The sequence below is a fragment of the Pristiophorus japonicus genome, chromosome 13 (assembly GCF_044704955.1).
Source record: "Pristiophorus japonicus isolate sPriJap1 chromosome 13, sPriJap1.hap1, whole genome shotgun sequence".
NCBI classification, from domain to species: domain Eukaryota; kingdom Metazoa; phylum Chordata; class Chondrichthyes; family Pristiophoridae; genus Pristiophorus; species Pristiophorus japonicus.
In genome coordinates this window covers 125,066,483-125,080,249 of record NC_091989.1, presented here as the reverse complement: position 1 = coordinate 125,080,249, position 13,767 = coordinate 125,066,483, and the positions used below count along the sequence as shown (strand labels likewise).

Sequence of the window (13,767 nt, the reverse complement as noted above, 5' to 3'; positions counted from 1 at the left end):
ACAGTGGGGTCGGAACCTGCCAAGGTAGGGAAAATCACTGGCAATGATTTTGCAGTCAGAATTGACAGAGAGAGGCAAGCAGAATGTCTACGAAATGATTCCAGTGATTGAAATGAGATCAGGTGAATGCCTTTTAAGGAAGCGTATGTACTGGCCACTTCCCACCCAGTACTTCCCATGTTTTGTGGGCAGATTTAAGAAGCGGGTGCAGTGCTGATCCATTTGAAAATGGCCTTGGAGTCCTAAAGAGGTCATGAGACACTGATTTAAATATATTCATTCGGCTTTTGCATGTTTCCAATAGGAGCACTGAAGGCCTAAATTAAAGCCTGCTCAAAAATTGCTTCAAGCTAGTCTTGGACAGTAGATCAGTGAATATTTTAAATGTGATTTTTGTCCTGCTACCACTCCAGTGGAATAACGCAGGACAAGGGAGACAGAAATCACCACTGATGTGTGAATCCCTCCATTGATTTTTTTGTTGCACAGCATATTTTGCCTTGTGTGGAAGAAAGTAAAATGTAGAGAAAGATGAAGTGCCTTGTCTTTGTGGTTTTTTTGGTAGATCTTCAGTTAGTTAAGTAAAATTATTCTATTTTGTTATATGAATAAATAACAATGTTGAATGTCTTATTCACTATTGCTCCTTATTGACCTTTGAGTTGTGGTCATTTGGTACAGGTAGCTGAATAAGTTAAGGGCTGATTTAATGCAGGATGTGGAGTTCTGAACAGGTAAAATTGTATTAGCTTTCCCCCTCTCAAGTTAAATGTGCTTTGCATATGTATGCATATAATGAAAATTTCTTAGATCATTATGGATTATTCCCAATAAACTGAGCAAATGATTAGATATTTGTTGCGTGATTCTTTAACTTTTTTCTTTCTAGCCATCCAGCCACTGAGACCACTCCTTTTTTTAAAAAAAAACCTAATTGTTGTGTTTGCAACTCATTCACCTCCAATAAAAAACCTGCATTTATATAGTACCATTCACAACCTCAGGACGTGTAATCACTGTTGTAGGGAAACACGGCAACCAATTTGCGCATATCTTTATGCCACAAACAGCAATGAGATATATGATCAAATAATCTGTTCTAGTGATGATGGTTTAGGAATAAATATTGGTCATGGCACCAGGAGAACTCCCCTCCTCTTCTTGGAATAGTGTCATGGGATCGTTTACGTCCACCTGAGAGGGCAAACAGGGCTTCGGTTTAACTTCTCATCCAAAAGACAGTACCTCCAACAGTGCAGCACTCTCTCCGTACTGCACTGAAGTATCAGCCTGGATTATGTACTCAAGTCCCATGACCATCTGACTCCGAATGCTACCAGCTGAGCCACGGCTGATCACAAAACCATCACTTTCTAATGGTCTTGCTCCAAACACACTGAAACCTTTAAAATGCACGATTATTTTGATATTTCAATGCATCTTGGCAAATCACAGAATTGAATTCAATAGTCTGCTTTTGTATTCCTACAAGATCGTGTTACTTTTTGATGTAACCTTGACATCTGTTTTCATTGCACGTGTTCTGAATCATTGGTCCGAGGTGAAATACATTTTGGATATCACTGGTTCTTAATCCTTGATTATGTGCTGTTAATTCTTTTGTACAGGACCTGTTTGATCTAATATTGCTGGTTAGCTCCTTCATCATTGTGCTCTGGATGCTTCATCTCTATGAAGTCAGAATTGGCTGATGCAATGCTCATAAAATATCCCCTTACATTTGCAGTTTTTGCCTGTATATGTACCGAATGAAGAAGAAAAATGCGATCCTTTCCTGTATGGCAACAGAGTTCGTAGTGTTATGGCCTTGTAAGTAACGTGAAACAAGCTTCACCTTGTTTTCCATAAAAAGTTTCCTATTCATTTTATATTTTTATTTACTATGTTCCTTCACAGACATGATCATTTCGCTTTGCCTCTGTAATGGGAAAATATAAGATCACAATAAAGAGACTGTAAACATTTCTGGATTTTCAATAATAACTCAGCCTCACTCCTATTTTCCTACTTTGGTCATGGTTTTTAATATCCTATTGGAAATAATTTAATTTAAATCATGTTACTAGACCTATGTTATGTAGGCAGAATAAATTGGCTGCAAAATGATCTTTGTAACTTCCTATTGTAAATACCTGTTAAGGCAGGTCAAGTATCATGGTATTATTTATTTCATTTCATGTTTTATGTTGGTAGTATCAAAATATTTGCTGTAATATATTTTATCATTTTTATAGAGAATTGGATGTGCCAATTACAGATCACACATTTGAAGATTGCAGACTGATGATTTCAGCAGGTGAACTGACTTTGCCCATGGAAGCTGGCTTGGTGGAGTTTACCAAAATTAGCAGAAAACTCAAGTATGTTAACCCTACTTTATGGAGTAGTTTGAAAGCTTCTTTTGGATTTAAAGTTTGAATATTTAAGAGTACAAATTTTAATTAAAAATGCTAATTATTTTCAGGAAATTGCTGGATTGAATGTCTGTTTCGCTATGTTGTAAACCAGTATTTCAATCCAATCCTTATATGCTGCTTCTAACATACTTTAAGGGCCGGATTTTCACAGGTTTGCAACCGGGTTTTCGTTGCGATTTGACCCTCCGCAGCGAAAACCCAATGACAAAGTCCGGGTGGGATCCTCTTGTACCTGTTTGTGGCGGTGCTTCCAAGTATCGCTGGGGAGAGGTGCAATGACGTGGATTGCATTTGCGTCAGACTTTCGGTACTCTTCCCGACCCGTAAAACCTGTCGGTGTAGCTCTGCCAGCAGTGGTAAGAATGAAAACCTGCAAAAATGGTGTTAAAGTTTTTATAAAAAATTTTTTTCAGCAATTTGATAGATATGGGTCTTGTAAATGTTTTTTGGAAATTTGTTTTTGTTTGTTGCCCCCCCCGCCCTCCCAAGGCATCTCTCACAGTGTTCCCGGCCCCAGACTAAAGTTGCCAAAACTCACGGTTTGCGCCACAAATGCTTGTGCAACGCCTCCCTTACCGATGCGTAAAGGCCAAAAGTTTGGGCTAAAAACAGTAGCGCAGCGCAAATGGTAAGTTTCACTTATCGCTACTGTTTTCGCCGAAAAATCCTGAAAGCTGAAAATCCGGCCCCTAGTCACTCATCTCTACTAGTGTTTAAAGGTTAAGAATTTTAAATACTTCCCATATACACATGATAAAGATATAGGGAGGGAGCAACACTGAAAATGGTCCAAATGGAAAAGCTGTGCATTAGCCCTGGTAGAACATTAGAACAATGCCTGTTATAAGATGTTTGACACTGCCTAATGTGGGACATTGACCACCTGACCCCTTGAACGTCATATTAAAGGTGAGGCAGATCCTGGAGACTTCAGTTTGTTTTTCACAGTTCAGGAAAGCTTTCTGCTTCACACTCTTCCTCTTCAGTGGGCAAATTTTGGTTGCTTCAACTTGAGAAAGACTTATGGACACAAATAGAGGGGGGATAGAACAAAGGAAAAGTGATGGAGAGAGGGTCAAAAAGGAAAAGGGGCAAAGAAAATGTAAGTAAGAAAGATGCAGAACGGGAGTGATATTAAAAGCAATCTGAGTCATGTGATGTAATGGTGCAAGTGGCAGCAGAATGCTGATTCTCTTCTGAAACTATGCATCTAAATTTACACGCATCTTAATTTGATGTAGTTGTGCAATAGGAATATTTTCTGCCAAAAAGTTGTACAATTTCTGAACCTCAAGTAAAATGATGGGGAAATCCAACAGGAAAAAGTCCGACTTTGGCAAGACTATGAAACCCCTGTCTGTTGCTAGTGTTCTTACAATGAGCAGTGGTCATAAAGGAAATGTCTGACATCAAAAAACTAGTCAAATCAAAGAGCAGATTGAGGCTAAGTGGGATATGATTCGGGTGCTGTCCAGATACATTTTGTCATGCTAAATTAAAAAAACTCCATGGGCAAACCTTTGCATTCTGTAAGCAGAAGCGTGACCTTGTGCACAAAGTAATCTAGAATGTAGCGTGCCAAGTGCATCCATTTAACATTGATATGTGCACTAGAAACAATATGAGATATTATCAAACATGTCTGTCCTCTGATTGATGGACAAATCATTATGTATCTCAGGCTGAAAATTATGAATCAAGTTGATTTAAGAATAAACAGATTTCAGTTATATTTCACTTCATTTAACTTGGTTTCATTTTAAAAGAATAAAAATCTTGATCCCACAATAATTGCCATAACTTGGATCGTATCTATGAGGAAAAAGTTTACATGGAAGTGAACTCCAAGAAGTGCCTTATCAATCCGTGGCATGTTTAGCAGCATAAGCCATATAAGAAAAATACTAAAGGTTATAAATGTTCGCTAATCTTTTGAAGTCAATCTCTGACAAAGGAAAAGCAAAAGGTATCTTTCACAATTTGTCAAAATTGTTAAAGGTATCCCAGGCTGTAAAATATAGCGCCCCTGTTGATGCAGACATCATGAGTAATGGTTCTTCCAAAGCCTGTTTCAAAAGCAAATGAAAATAACTGTAAATACCAAAAGATCAATATTAATTATTCTTATGACCTGTGTGGGCTGAGAGTCTCCTCTCCTGTTGAGTAACAGAGTAAATGTGTTCCCAATTCACGTAGCTGGACCTAGTGCTGTTTATTGAAGGCACCAGATTAGAAAAGGAACCCAACATCACACTAATTCTGATGATAGACCATCGACCTGAAACGGTAACTCTGTTTCTCTCACCACAGATGCTGCCTGACCAACTGAGTATTTCCAGCATTTTCTATTTTTATATCGCATTAATTAAATAGCAATGGGCCATTGATACTAAGGTCCTGGCCCAAATAACGTGGGTATTCCATCTTAGTAGACTGCTCCAGCATGCAGTAGCCAATTTAAAAGGGACATATACTGGCACAGCAAAGGCCAGTACTTCCCTTGCCCACCCCAAAAAAATGTAGGTAGTCTTATGATGCTAAACATGACACATCTCTGATCTGTCATGGTTTTGTTTCAACAAGCACTGATGAAAAACAGGACCAGGTTTGTGGAGCTGAAAGAGTAGTTGTCTAGCATCACGAACTGGTTAGCAACTCCCTTGATGAAGATTGATGGACTAAAAAAACATTAAAATTATTAATTTTGGAAAATCATTCAAAGAATGGGGTGTCCTGCTGGAGCTTTCTCCAAAACTGCAAATTAACAGGCACATTACAACCATGACCAAATCCACAAAAGGGGCCATGCACTATTATCTCCACAATGCTCAGGTTCCAAGTCAAATTGTAGATTCTAGCTAGAGCCAGTCACCTGAGGCTGGGTAGTTATCATTTAAAGATTTTTCTCTTGTATGTACAACATTGCAGATGTGTTGGGCCCAGTTTAATATCATTGAGAATTCTTAACATCGGGCACATTCAATATAGCCTCTTCTGTAGCCTGCCTGTTAGAAAGTTGATGTAAGTGCTCTTGCAAGAACTAGAACATGAAATTGTAACGTTGAAGGTCGTTGAGACATTAATACACCCTTCAGTAAATTTGTGCCTTGGGATAATGCATATTTCCCTCTCTGATCTCAGGTGCACACCGTTATTTCTGCTTTTAATCTGGTGCAACGGAATTGCTATTATTGCATAGCCTGCTAGTTCCTTGACAACTGTTCTGTTTCATTTCCTTCCTTCCTTTTTTAATGTTCCCCATAACGTCCAGAATTAAAGAATGGAGAACCTGGGCCAGGCTAATCTTTATTACTGGCTAACTAACTGTTGGCCTCAGAAACCTTATTACTTTAGCTGTCCTTTCTAAACACATGTTCTTATCTAATGCTGGGTAAGGCAGATCTATTGTCACAGTAGGAAAAGCTTTAATACCAATGGTTGCGCTTCTAGAGTCAGTATAGTTAAAGCCTTGGCCTTGGATAAGACTAATGTCTTAAGAAATTAAAAATGCCTGAAAATTTCTTAACGAAAGACAAATGTGTTGCGTAACGTCAAACCAGCTGCTTTCCGATTCATTGATTAAAGAATATTAAATTTTAATAAGCTCTGGAATTCCCTCCTAAGCGTCTCCGCCTCACTACCTCTCCTACATTGAGACGCTCCTTAAAACCTGCCTCTTTGACCAAGCCTTTAGTTACCTTTCCTAATATCTCCTTATGTAGCTCGAGGTCAAATTTCCTGTGAAGCACTTGGACGTTTTAGTACGTTAAAGGTGCCATATAAATGCAAGTTGTTGTATGGTTTGAGCCCTTGCAACACTTAACCCATTCCAGAAGGTTAGTAACCACTGCTTGGCCTACTCTTTATATTGTATCATGTGTGTAATTCAGCTTTGTGGAGTAACAAAGGTTTATTTTACACTTAAGGGCCAATTTTCCATTTTGATGTTCATGGGGCGGGCAGTGTACAGAGAACTTGCAGCGCTCGCCCGAGGCCCAAACCATTTTCATGGTTGCAGTTAGAATTAGAATAATATTGTTGAGCTGCCAGCGTTGAAGGCAGGAAATCTGGTAGCTCCTTTGCAAAGGTGAGCAGCAAATGGAGTCTTAAAGGTGGTCACTGAGGGAATAGCAGCAGGCAGGAATATTTTTGTGGGGTCAGAAGGAGCAATTATGCTTCTGCTGGTCCCAGGAAAATCATTGGCAAAATAAATTTGAAACTATTTTTGGAAGAGCCTACAGCAATCCCTTCCACTGCATGGGGAGCGCACAGTGAAAGGCCAAAAATGCATTGGGCTCCTAAAAATGGTGTAGGACCCCAATTTAAATATTTCAATGAAGCTCCTGCCTATTTTAGCTGGGAGCACTGGCAATGGTATGTTTTTGAAAATAAATCTCACTGCCACCCTGCTTATGCTGAAAAAAGGGTAGTAATGAAATGGAAATCATACCCGTAGTATTTTAAACTGGTTTCTATTGAGTTTTTTTTCTGTAATTACGTCAACAACAACAACAACTTATATTTCTATAGCGCCTTAAATGTAATAAAATGTCCCAAGGCACTTCACAGGAGTGTTACCAAAGAAAAAAAAACATTTGACATTGAGCCGTTTCAGGAGATGTTAGGGCAGACAACCAAAATCTTGGTCGAAGAGGTAGGTTTTAAGGAGCAGCTTAAAGGAGAAAAGAGAAGTGGAGAGACAGAGATATTTCGGGAGAGAATTCCAGAACTTAGGAAATGGCAGCTGAAGGCATGATCGCCAATGACGGAGCATTTAAAATCAGGGATATTCAAAAGGCTAGAATAGGTGGCCGCAGAGGTTTTGGCGGTTGGAGGAGATTAGAGATGAGGAGAGACGAGGCCATGGAGGGATTTGAAAATAAGGATGAGAATTTTAAAATTGAGGCATTCTTTAACAGGGCACCAATGTAGGTCAGCGAGCACAGGAGAATTTGTATGGAATTTTGAATAATTAAAATGTAATTGAACCCCGCCTTTTGGGGGAAAGAATTGAATTACTTTGGGGAAGCATGTTGAACTTATACTGATGGCCATCTTGTTGTGCCCAATACATAGAACATGCAAATTCTATCTCCGAACTCTTGAAGCTTCTAATTATTATGTCTCATTCTTTTCATTTTCTCTTTCTATTTTATCCATTGTATGTGATACAGTAATTCTTCAATTACAAACGTACCCAGTGATAAATAACCTGACTTTTTCTAAAAGCTGAAAGTCTTGGCTTTTAAAGTTTGCTAGTTTAACTAGTTACTTTTTACTGTATCCAATTATTACTTCACTCTTACAGTCTGAAATGGGACAATGTAAGAAACCAGCTGGACAGCTTTGCTGCAATTGCCAGTAAATCCAAAGGTGGAAGGATTGGCATTGAAGCATTTGCCGAATACTTGAAACTGCCAGTTTCACCTGCACTTAAGGAGGTGTTTGCTCTTTTTGATCGGGTAGGTGATTTATCTATATTTTTTAAGGAAAAGTTGTGCAGCATGGGGAAATATATAGCTGGGAAACGAAGAAGCATTTTTTTCCCTTGTAACATTTTAATAAGTTTGTAGAACATTGATCATATCTCCAAGAGTAACTGAGCAATTCCAGTAATTAGACCAAGTTATTATCTACAGCATGAGTTAACCTGAAAATAGAACTTTCAATGTGACTCAATCAAAGTGGTAATTTCTCTATATAACGGGCATTAAAAGTAGTACTTGTAGTATAACTACGTTCTTCAATGCAATGCTGTAATTACATCCACAATTTCATAAACATGACAAGCATACAATTGTAGTGCAGGTCTGTGCAAGTGTTCCGTTTAATAATTAAATTTACTAACTTAGTTTATCAGAATTTGTAAGGCAGATAACATTACATAGGCAATAAACATGACCAACTGATGTTTTGTCTTTCTTTGTAGAATGGCGATGGCACCATAGATTTCAGAGAATATGTAATCGGTTTGGTGGTTCTTTGCAGTCCTGCCAACACAGAGGAGACTATTCAGTTTGCATTTAAGGTAAAAATAGTACTAATATTGCCACTCTGAGAGATTGAACTATTCATTTTGCCATTTGCTGTACATTTTCAAAACTGAATAAAACCATTCAGATTTGATTTCATTTGAATTTATAATAATTAAATCCAGAGTCAATGTTTCCTTGAAGTATCCTGTTAAAATCAATTGTTTGTCATTATTCCTAGCATTTGAACACTATAGGATCTTGGCATCAACAAGCTATTCCACTGCAGTGATAATGAAATGGATGGCATCCTTTTCAAATGTTTTTGATTTTGGGACATTGGCTACATAATTCTTCCTGCTCCTGTGTGATAGAAGAGCAAAAAGAAAAGCAACTGTTGGTGCTGGAGTGGTTGGAATGTCTCGCTGCACCACAGGCTTGTCTATCTTCTCTCTAGTGTAGTTTGACGTTGGTTCCCTCCATGGGGGCTAAATGGGCATGAGCACCTTGCATCCTTGAGAGCTACCAGCACTGTATTGAGTGATATAAACCACTTTTATATACCTGCTTATCAATGGGTGTGAGAGCAGGAGATTTACACCTCTACCTGACACCAGATCCCACTTTTCCTCTGGCCATCCCGGAACCACCTTGCTTCCTTTCCCAGCAGGTGTTGTAAAATGTGAAGTACCAAGATCTCACGCCTTAGAGAGGAGGTCACAATAGTGACTAGTTCAGAATCTTTCATATAAATGTTTCGACTCAATCAGTTCCTTGATACGTAAACTCTCCATCTATAGTGTGCCTTTCTGTCCCTCCACAGTCAACAAATCTGAATCGTCCAAGGGTGATAAAGGGTATTCCTTTATTATTAGAACAAATGTTTTTTGATTTAAAATTCATTCTGTTGGTTTCCAAATTAATAAGGAAATTATAAAATATTAGCTGTAAACAGTCTGCGTTTGAATATATTCATGCTACTTTCTACACATTTACTGTTTTATTCATGGTGATGTAGTCTTCCAGTTTTGTCATGAGTTGGATAAAATTCAACTTCTGAGCCACTTTACCAAATATATAGTTGTAATTTATATATAGTATATAAATATTTTATAATGGTTATCTCTCTTTATTGGTAGCACCCTTGCCTCCGAGTCAGAAGTTTGTGGGTTCAAGTCCCACTTCAGGGACTTGTGCACAAAATTTAGGCTGACGCTCAAGTGCCGTGCTGCACTGTCAGAGGTGCCATCTTTCAGATGGGACATTCAACCAAGACCCTGTCTGCTCTCTCAGGTGGGCAGAGAAGATCCCATAGAACTATTTTGAAGAAGAGCAGGGGAGTTATCTGCGGTGTCCTGGCCAATATTTAACCCTCAATCAACATAACAAAAACAGATTATCTGGTCATAATCACATTGCTGATTGTGGGAGCTTGCTGTGTGCAAATTGGCTGCCGTGTTTCCTACATTACAACAATAACTACACTTCAAAACAAAAAGTGCTTCATTGCTGTAAAGCGTTTTGGAACGTCCAGTAGTCGTGAAAGGTGCTGTATAAATCTAAGTCTTTCTTTCTTTATTTCTTTCTTTCTGTATCTCAGCTGTTTGACACGGATGGAGATGGAAATATAACTGAAGAAGAGTTCTCCACACTCTTGCGATCAGGTTTGGGTGTGCATGATCTTGATGTTTCCAAATTGTTCACAGATATCGATGTAACTGCTGCAGGAAGGATTTCATATGGTGAGTAAATTTTAGTTACCCAATTTCCGGTTACAAGAGAATGTTTTCATTCCTTCTCTGCATTTAGTAGAATTGTGAAAGCATATTTTTTGAAAAAGGTTAATGGTTTCTCCTATGATTTTTAAATTCACCTTGTGAAGGCAGGAATAAGGTACCACAGCTGCTTGCAGCCCTCAGGTACATTGCCCAAATGGCCTTTTTTGTGAAAGGGTTGACACTGAGGATCAATAGGCTATAAACTATAGAGCCATTACAGGCATTAGTTGGGCTGCCTTCAACAGACATATACTTGTAGCAGGGTACAGAAAAGTGCTCAGGAACAAGATGGTAGTTCCTCACTTTCTTCTGCAACCGTCAGTGGGAAAAACACTTTCTCCGCCAACCCCTCCCCCACCGCTCCTCAGTCACTTACAATGGCACTTTCAAATTCCCAACTGTCTAGTCTTTGGCACTCCATTCACGACAATACTTCTTCAGCAACCGATCTTCTCAACCACTCCCTCACCCCCACCTTTGATGTCCCCTTGTCCCCAATAAAACTCTTACTCTGATCCACCCTGGTCTTTTCCTTTGGTACGGCCCCCCTCTTCTCTTCCTTAAGTCCAAGGGAATGCAGACTTGAATGTTTATGGCAGACAATATCGCCAGATCTGACTGGATTACATAAAGCACTATTGGGTTCAATTCTCCTATGCCAAAACTAATCACTATTCCAGGATTATCCTGGAATGCAAAAATAACCGCCGGCTTCTTTTCTTCACTCCCAATATTCTGCTTGAACTCTCTTTCCCCTGCTCCCTCCACTTTCACTTTCAACAACAAGTGCAAGGACCTCATGGATTTTTGTTACTAAGATTGAGACCATCTGTTCAGCTGCCTCTGCTGCATTCCTCCCTTCCCCGAGCCCGCCAAGCCAAACTGAACAGAAGGTTCCCCTCTGCCCTAGCCCTGAACTCGCATTTTTCTCTAGTTTCTCTCCTATCTCCCCTGCTTCCTTCTCCAAGCTAATCTTGTCAATGTAACCCACCTTCTGCTCTCTCGACCCTATTTCCATTAACCTATCTATTTCTGGTACTGTCTACTTGTAAATCTAGATCATCATTCCCCTCCTCAAAGAACCCACTTTAACCCCTCTGTCCTTGCAAACTACCACTCCATCTCCAACCTACCTTTCCTTTCTAATCTCCTTTTGCTCTCCAAAGTCATTGAACGTGTTGTCACCTCCAAAATCCATGCCCATCTTTCAACCTTTCCAATCAGATTTCCGCCCCAGCTGCGAAACAGCCCTAATTAAAGTCACAAATGACATCCTATGAGAGTGTGACCATGGTGCATTATCCCTCTTCATCCTTCTTGACTTGTCTGCAGCCTTTGACATAGTTGACTACACCATCCTCCTCCAGTGCCTTGCTGTTATCCAGCTGTTATTTGCCTGCAGTCTGCATCGTTGCTCCTGCGTCCACAGCAACTCTGCACAGCACACAAGTCCCTTCGGCCAGAATCAACTCTGCACGGCACACAAGTCCCTTTGGCCAGAACCAAGCAAGCTCCCATGCGCAAGTCCCCTCCCGCGCGCAAGTCCTCGGCCAAATCAAACTCTGCACAGCACACTGCAGCTCCCCAAAGCAGCAACTGCGCGATCGGATTGCCATGGCTCGGAGCGGAGCTGACCCGACCAGTTTGCACACCTGTACCTGTAATAAAAAATACTACCTATACCTGTACTGTACATGCACTTTTAAATTCAGCATTTAAAGAAAATAAATTAGTGGCATTAAATATTATAATGCAACCCAGCTGACCCACCTACACCCCATGCTGAGATCCCACCTGATCCACCTACATCCCATGATCAGACCCCACCCAACCTGACTCCATCGCTGTGGTGTTTTTCCTGATTTAATGATCTGCACAGGTAAAGATTGAAAATTTGTGTTGTCATTGCAAACATGTCAAAAAGGCCAACAGATATTCTAATGGATTCAGATAAAGGAAAGAGGAAGCATAGTTCACTTTCAAATGCCAAGAAAGTGCAGTTACTCCAGAGATTAGATAGAGGTGCTTCAGTGAGAAGATTGAGTGAGGAGTATGGTGTTGGACTCTCCACCATCTATGATATTAGAAAACAGAAAGAACAGCTCATGAGGTTTTATGAGGAAAGTGATGTTCATAAGGAAATGAGTAAGAGAAAAAGTATGCATAAGCCGACATGTGATGATTTGAATCGAGCAGTGTTGGAATGGTGGTGACAGAGGCGAAGTGAAAAGGTTCCTTTGTCTGGCCCAATGGTGGTGCAACAAGCTAAAATATTCCATGCTCAACTGGGGATTGAAACTCCATGCAAGTACTCTTCTGTTTGGCTAGCCAAATTTAAATGGCGTCATGGCATCAGGCAACTGAAAGTACGTGGTGAGAAAGCCTCAGCACATCATGAGGCAGCTGAAAATTACATTGATGAGTTCATCAAACTAACTGCTGATGAAAACATTACACCTGAGCAAATGTACAATGCTGACAAGACAGCACCGTTTTGGCGCTTTGTACCGCGAAAGACATCAGCAGACATAAAAGATGCCAGGGATAGTTGAATGTGCTTGCTGCTGTAAATGCAGCTGGGACACAAGTGTAAGCTTATGGTGATTGGGAGAAGGCAGCGTCCAAGATGTTTCAAGAGTTTAAGAGTATTGCCAGCGCATTATTATGCCAGTAAGAAAGCATGGGTGACCAGGGTAATCTTTCTGAACTTTTTTGAGAAGAATTTTGTCCCTCAGGCACGTGCTCATTGCATGGAAGCTGGCCTTGAGGAAAACTGCAAAATATACTTGCTGCTAGACAATTGCTCAGCACATTCCGAGGCTGAGCTTTTGGTAAAGGATAATGTCCATGGAGTCTACTTGCCTCCAAATGTTACATCACTGATACAGCCAATGGCCTAAGGAATTTTGAGATCGATGAAGTGTCTGTACAAAAACGAGTTTTTGAAGTCTTTGCTTAATGCTGTGAACACAGGCATAGGAATAAAAGCATGCTCTATCAAGGACGCCATGTGAACAGCTGTGGATGCATGGAACTTGGTAACAGCAGGTACCTTGGTCAATGCTTGGCATAACATCCGTGCAGAGTTGATTCTGGCCGAAGGGACTTGTGTGCTGTGCAGAGTTGCTGTGGACGCAGGAGCAACGATGCAGACTGCAGGCGAATAACAGCTGGATAACAGCAAGGCACTGGAGGAGGATGGTGTCAACTATGTCAAAGGCTGCAGACAAGTCAAGAAGGATGAAGAGGGATAATGCACCATGGTCACACTCACATAGGATGTCATTTGTGACTTTAATTAGGGCTGTTTCGCAGCTGGGGCGGAAATCTGATGAGGATGATGATGCTGATGCTCCTCAGGAATTTCAAGGCTTTCGTGTGTCCAGGGAGAAAGCAATGATTGCTCAACTTTTAGATTATGCAGAGGCTGACTTGCGAAGCTGCGCAGGAATTGAATGAGGACGATGTTGCAGAAGTCATGGACATAGACAACGATGCTCCCATTGTGCATGCAGTGACAGATGAAGAAATCATGCAGAAGGTTTTGCATCCAGAAGAAAAGGATGAAAGCAGTGAGGA

At 40.3% G+C, this 13,767-nt stretch overlaps 1 protein-coding gene across 1 annotated transcript in view; it reads left to right on the top strand.

Annotated features, from left to right (window-relative positions):
* The window catches only part of lpcat2 (lysophosphatidylcholine acyltransferase 2), a 108,413-nt gene that overhangs the window by 86,235 nt on the left and 8,411 nt on the right, over positions 1–13,767 (top strand). Inside the window, exons 9-13 of the mRNA XM_070897989.1 lie at positions 1,748–1,830; positions 2,256–2,381; positions 7,747–7,900; positions 8,368–8,466; positions 10,011–10,152. Of these exons, the coding sequence (XP_070754090.1) occupies positions 1,748–1,830; positions 2,256–2,381; positions 7,747–7,900; positions 8,368–8,466; positions 10,011–10,152 (604 nt within the window). The remainder of the gene's footprint in view (positions 1–1,747; positions 1,831–2,255; positions 2,382–7,746; positions 7,901–8,367; positions 8,467–10,010; positions 10,153–13,767) is intronic.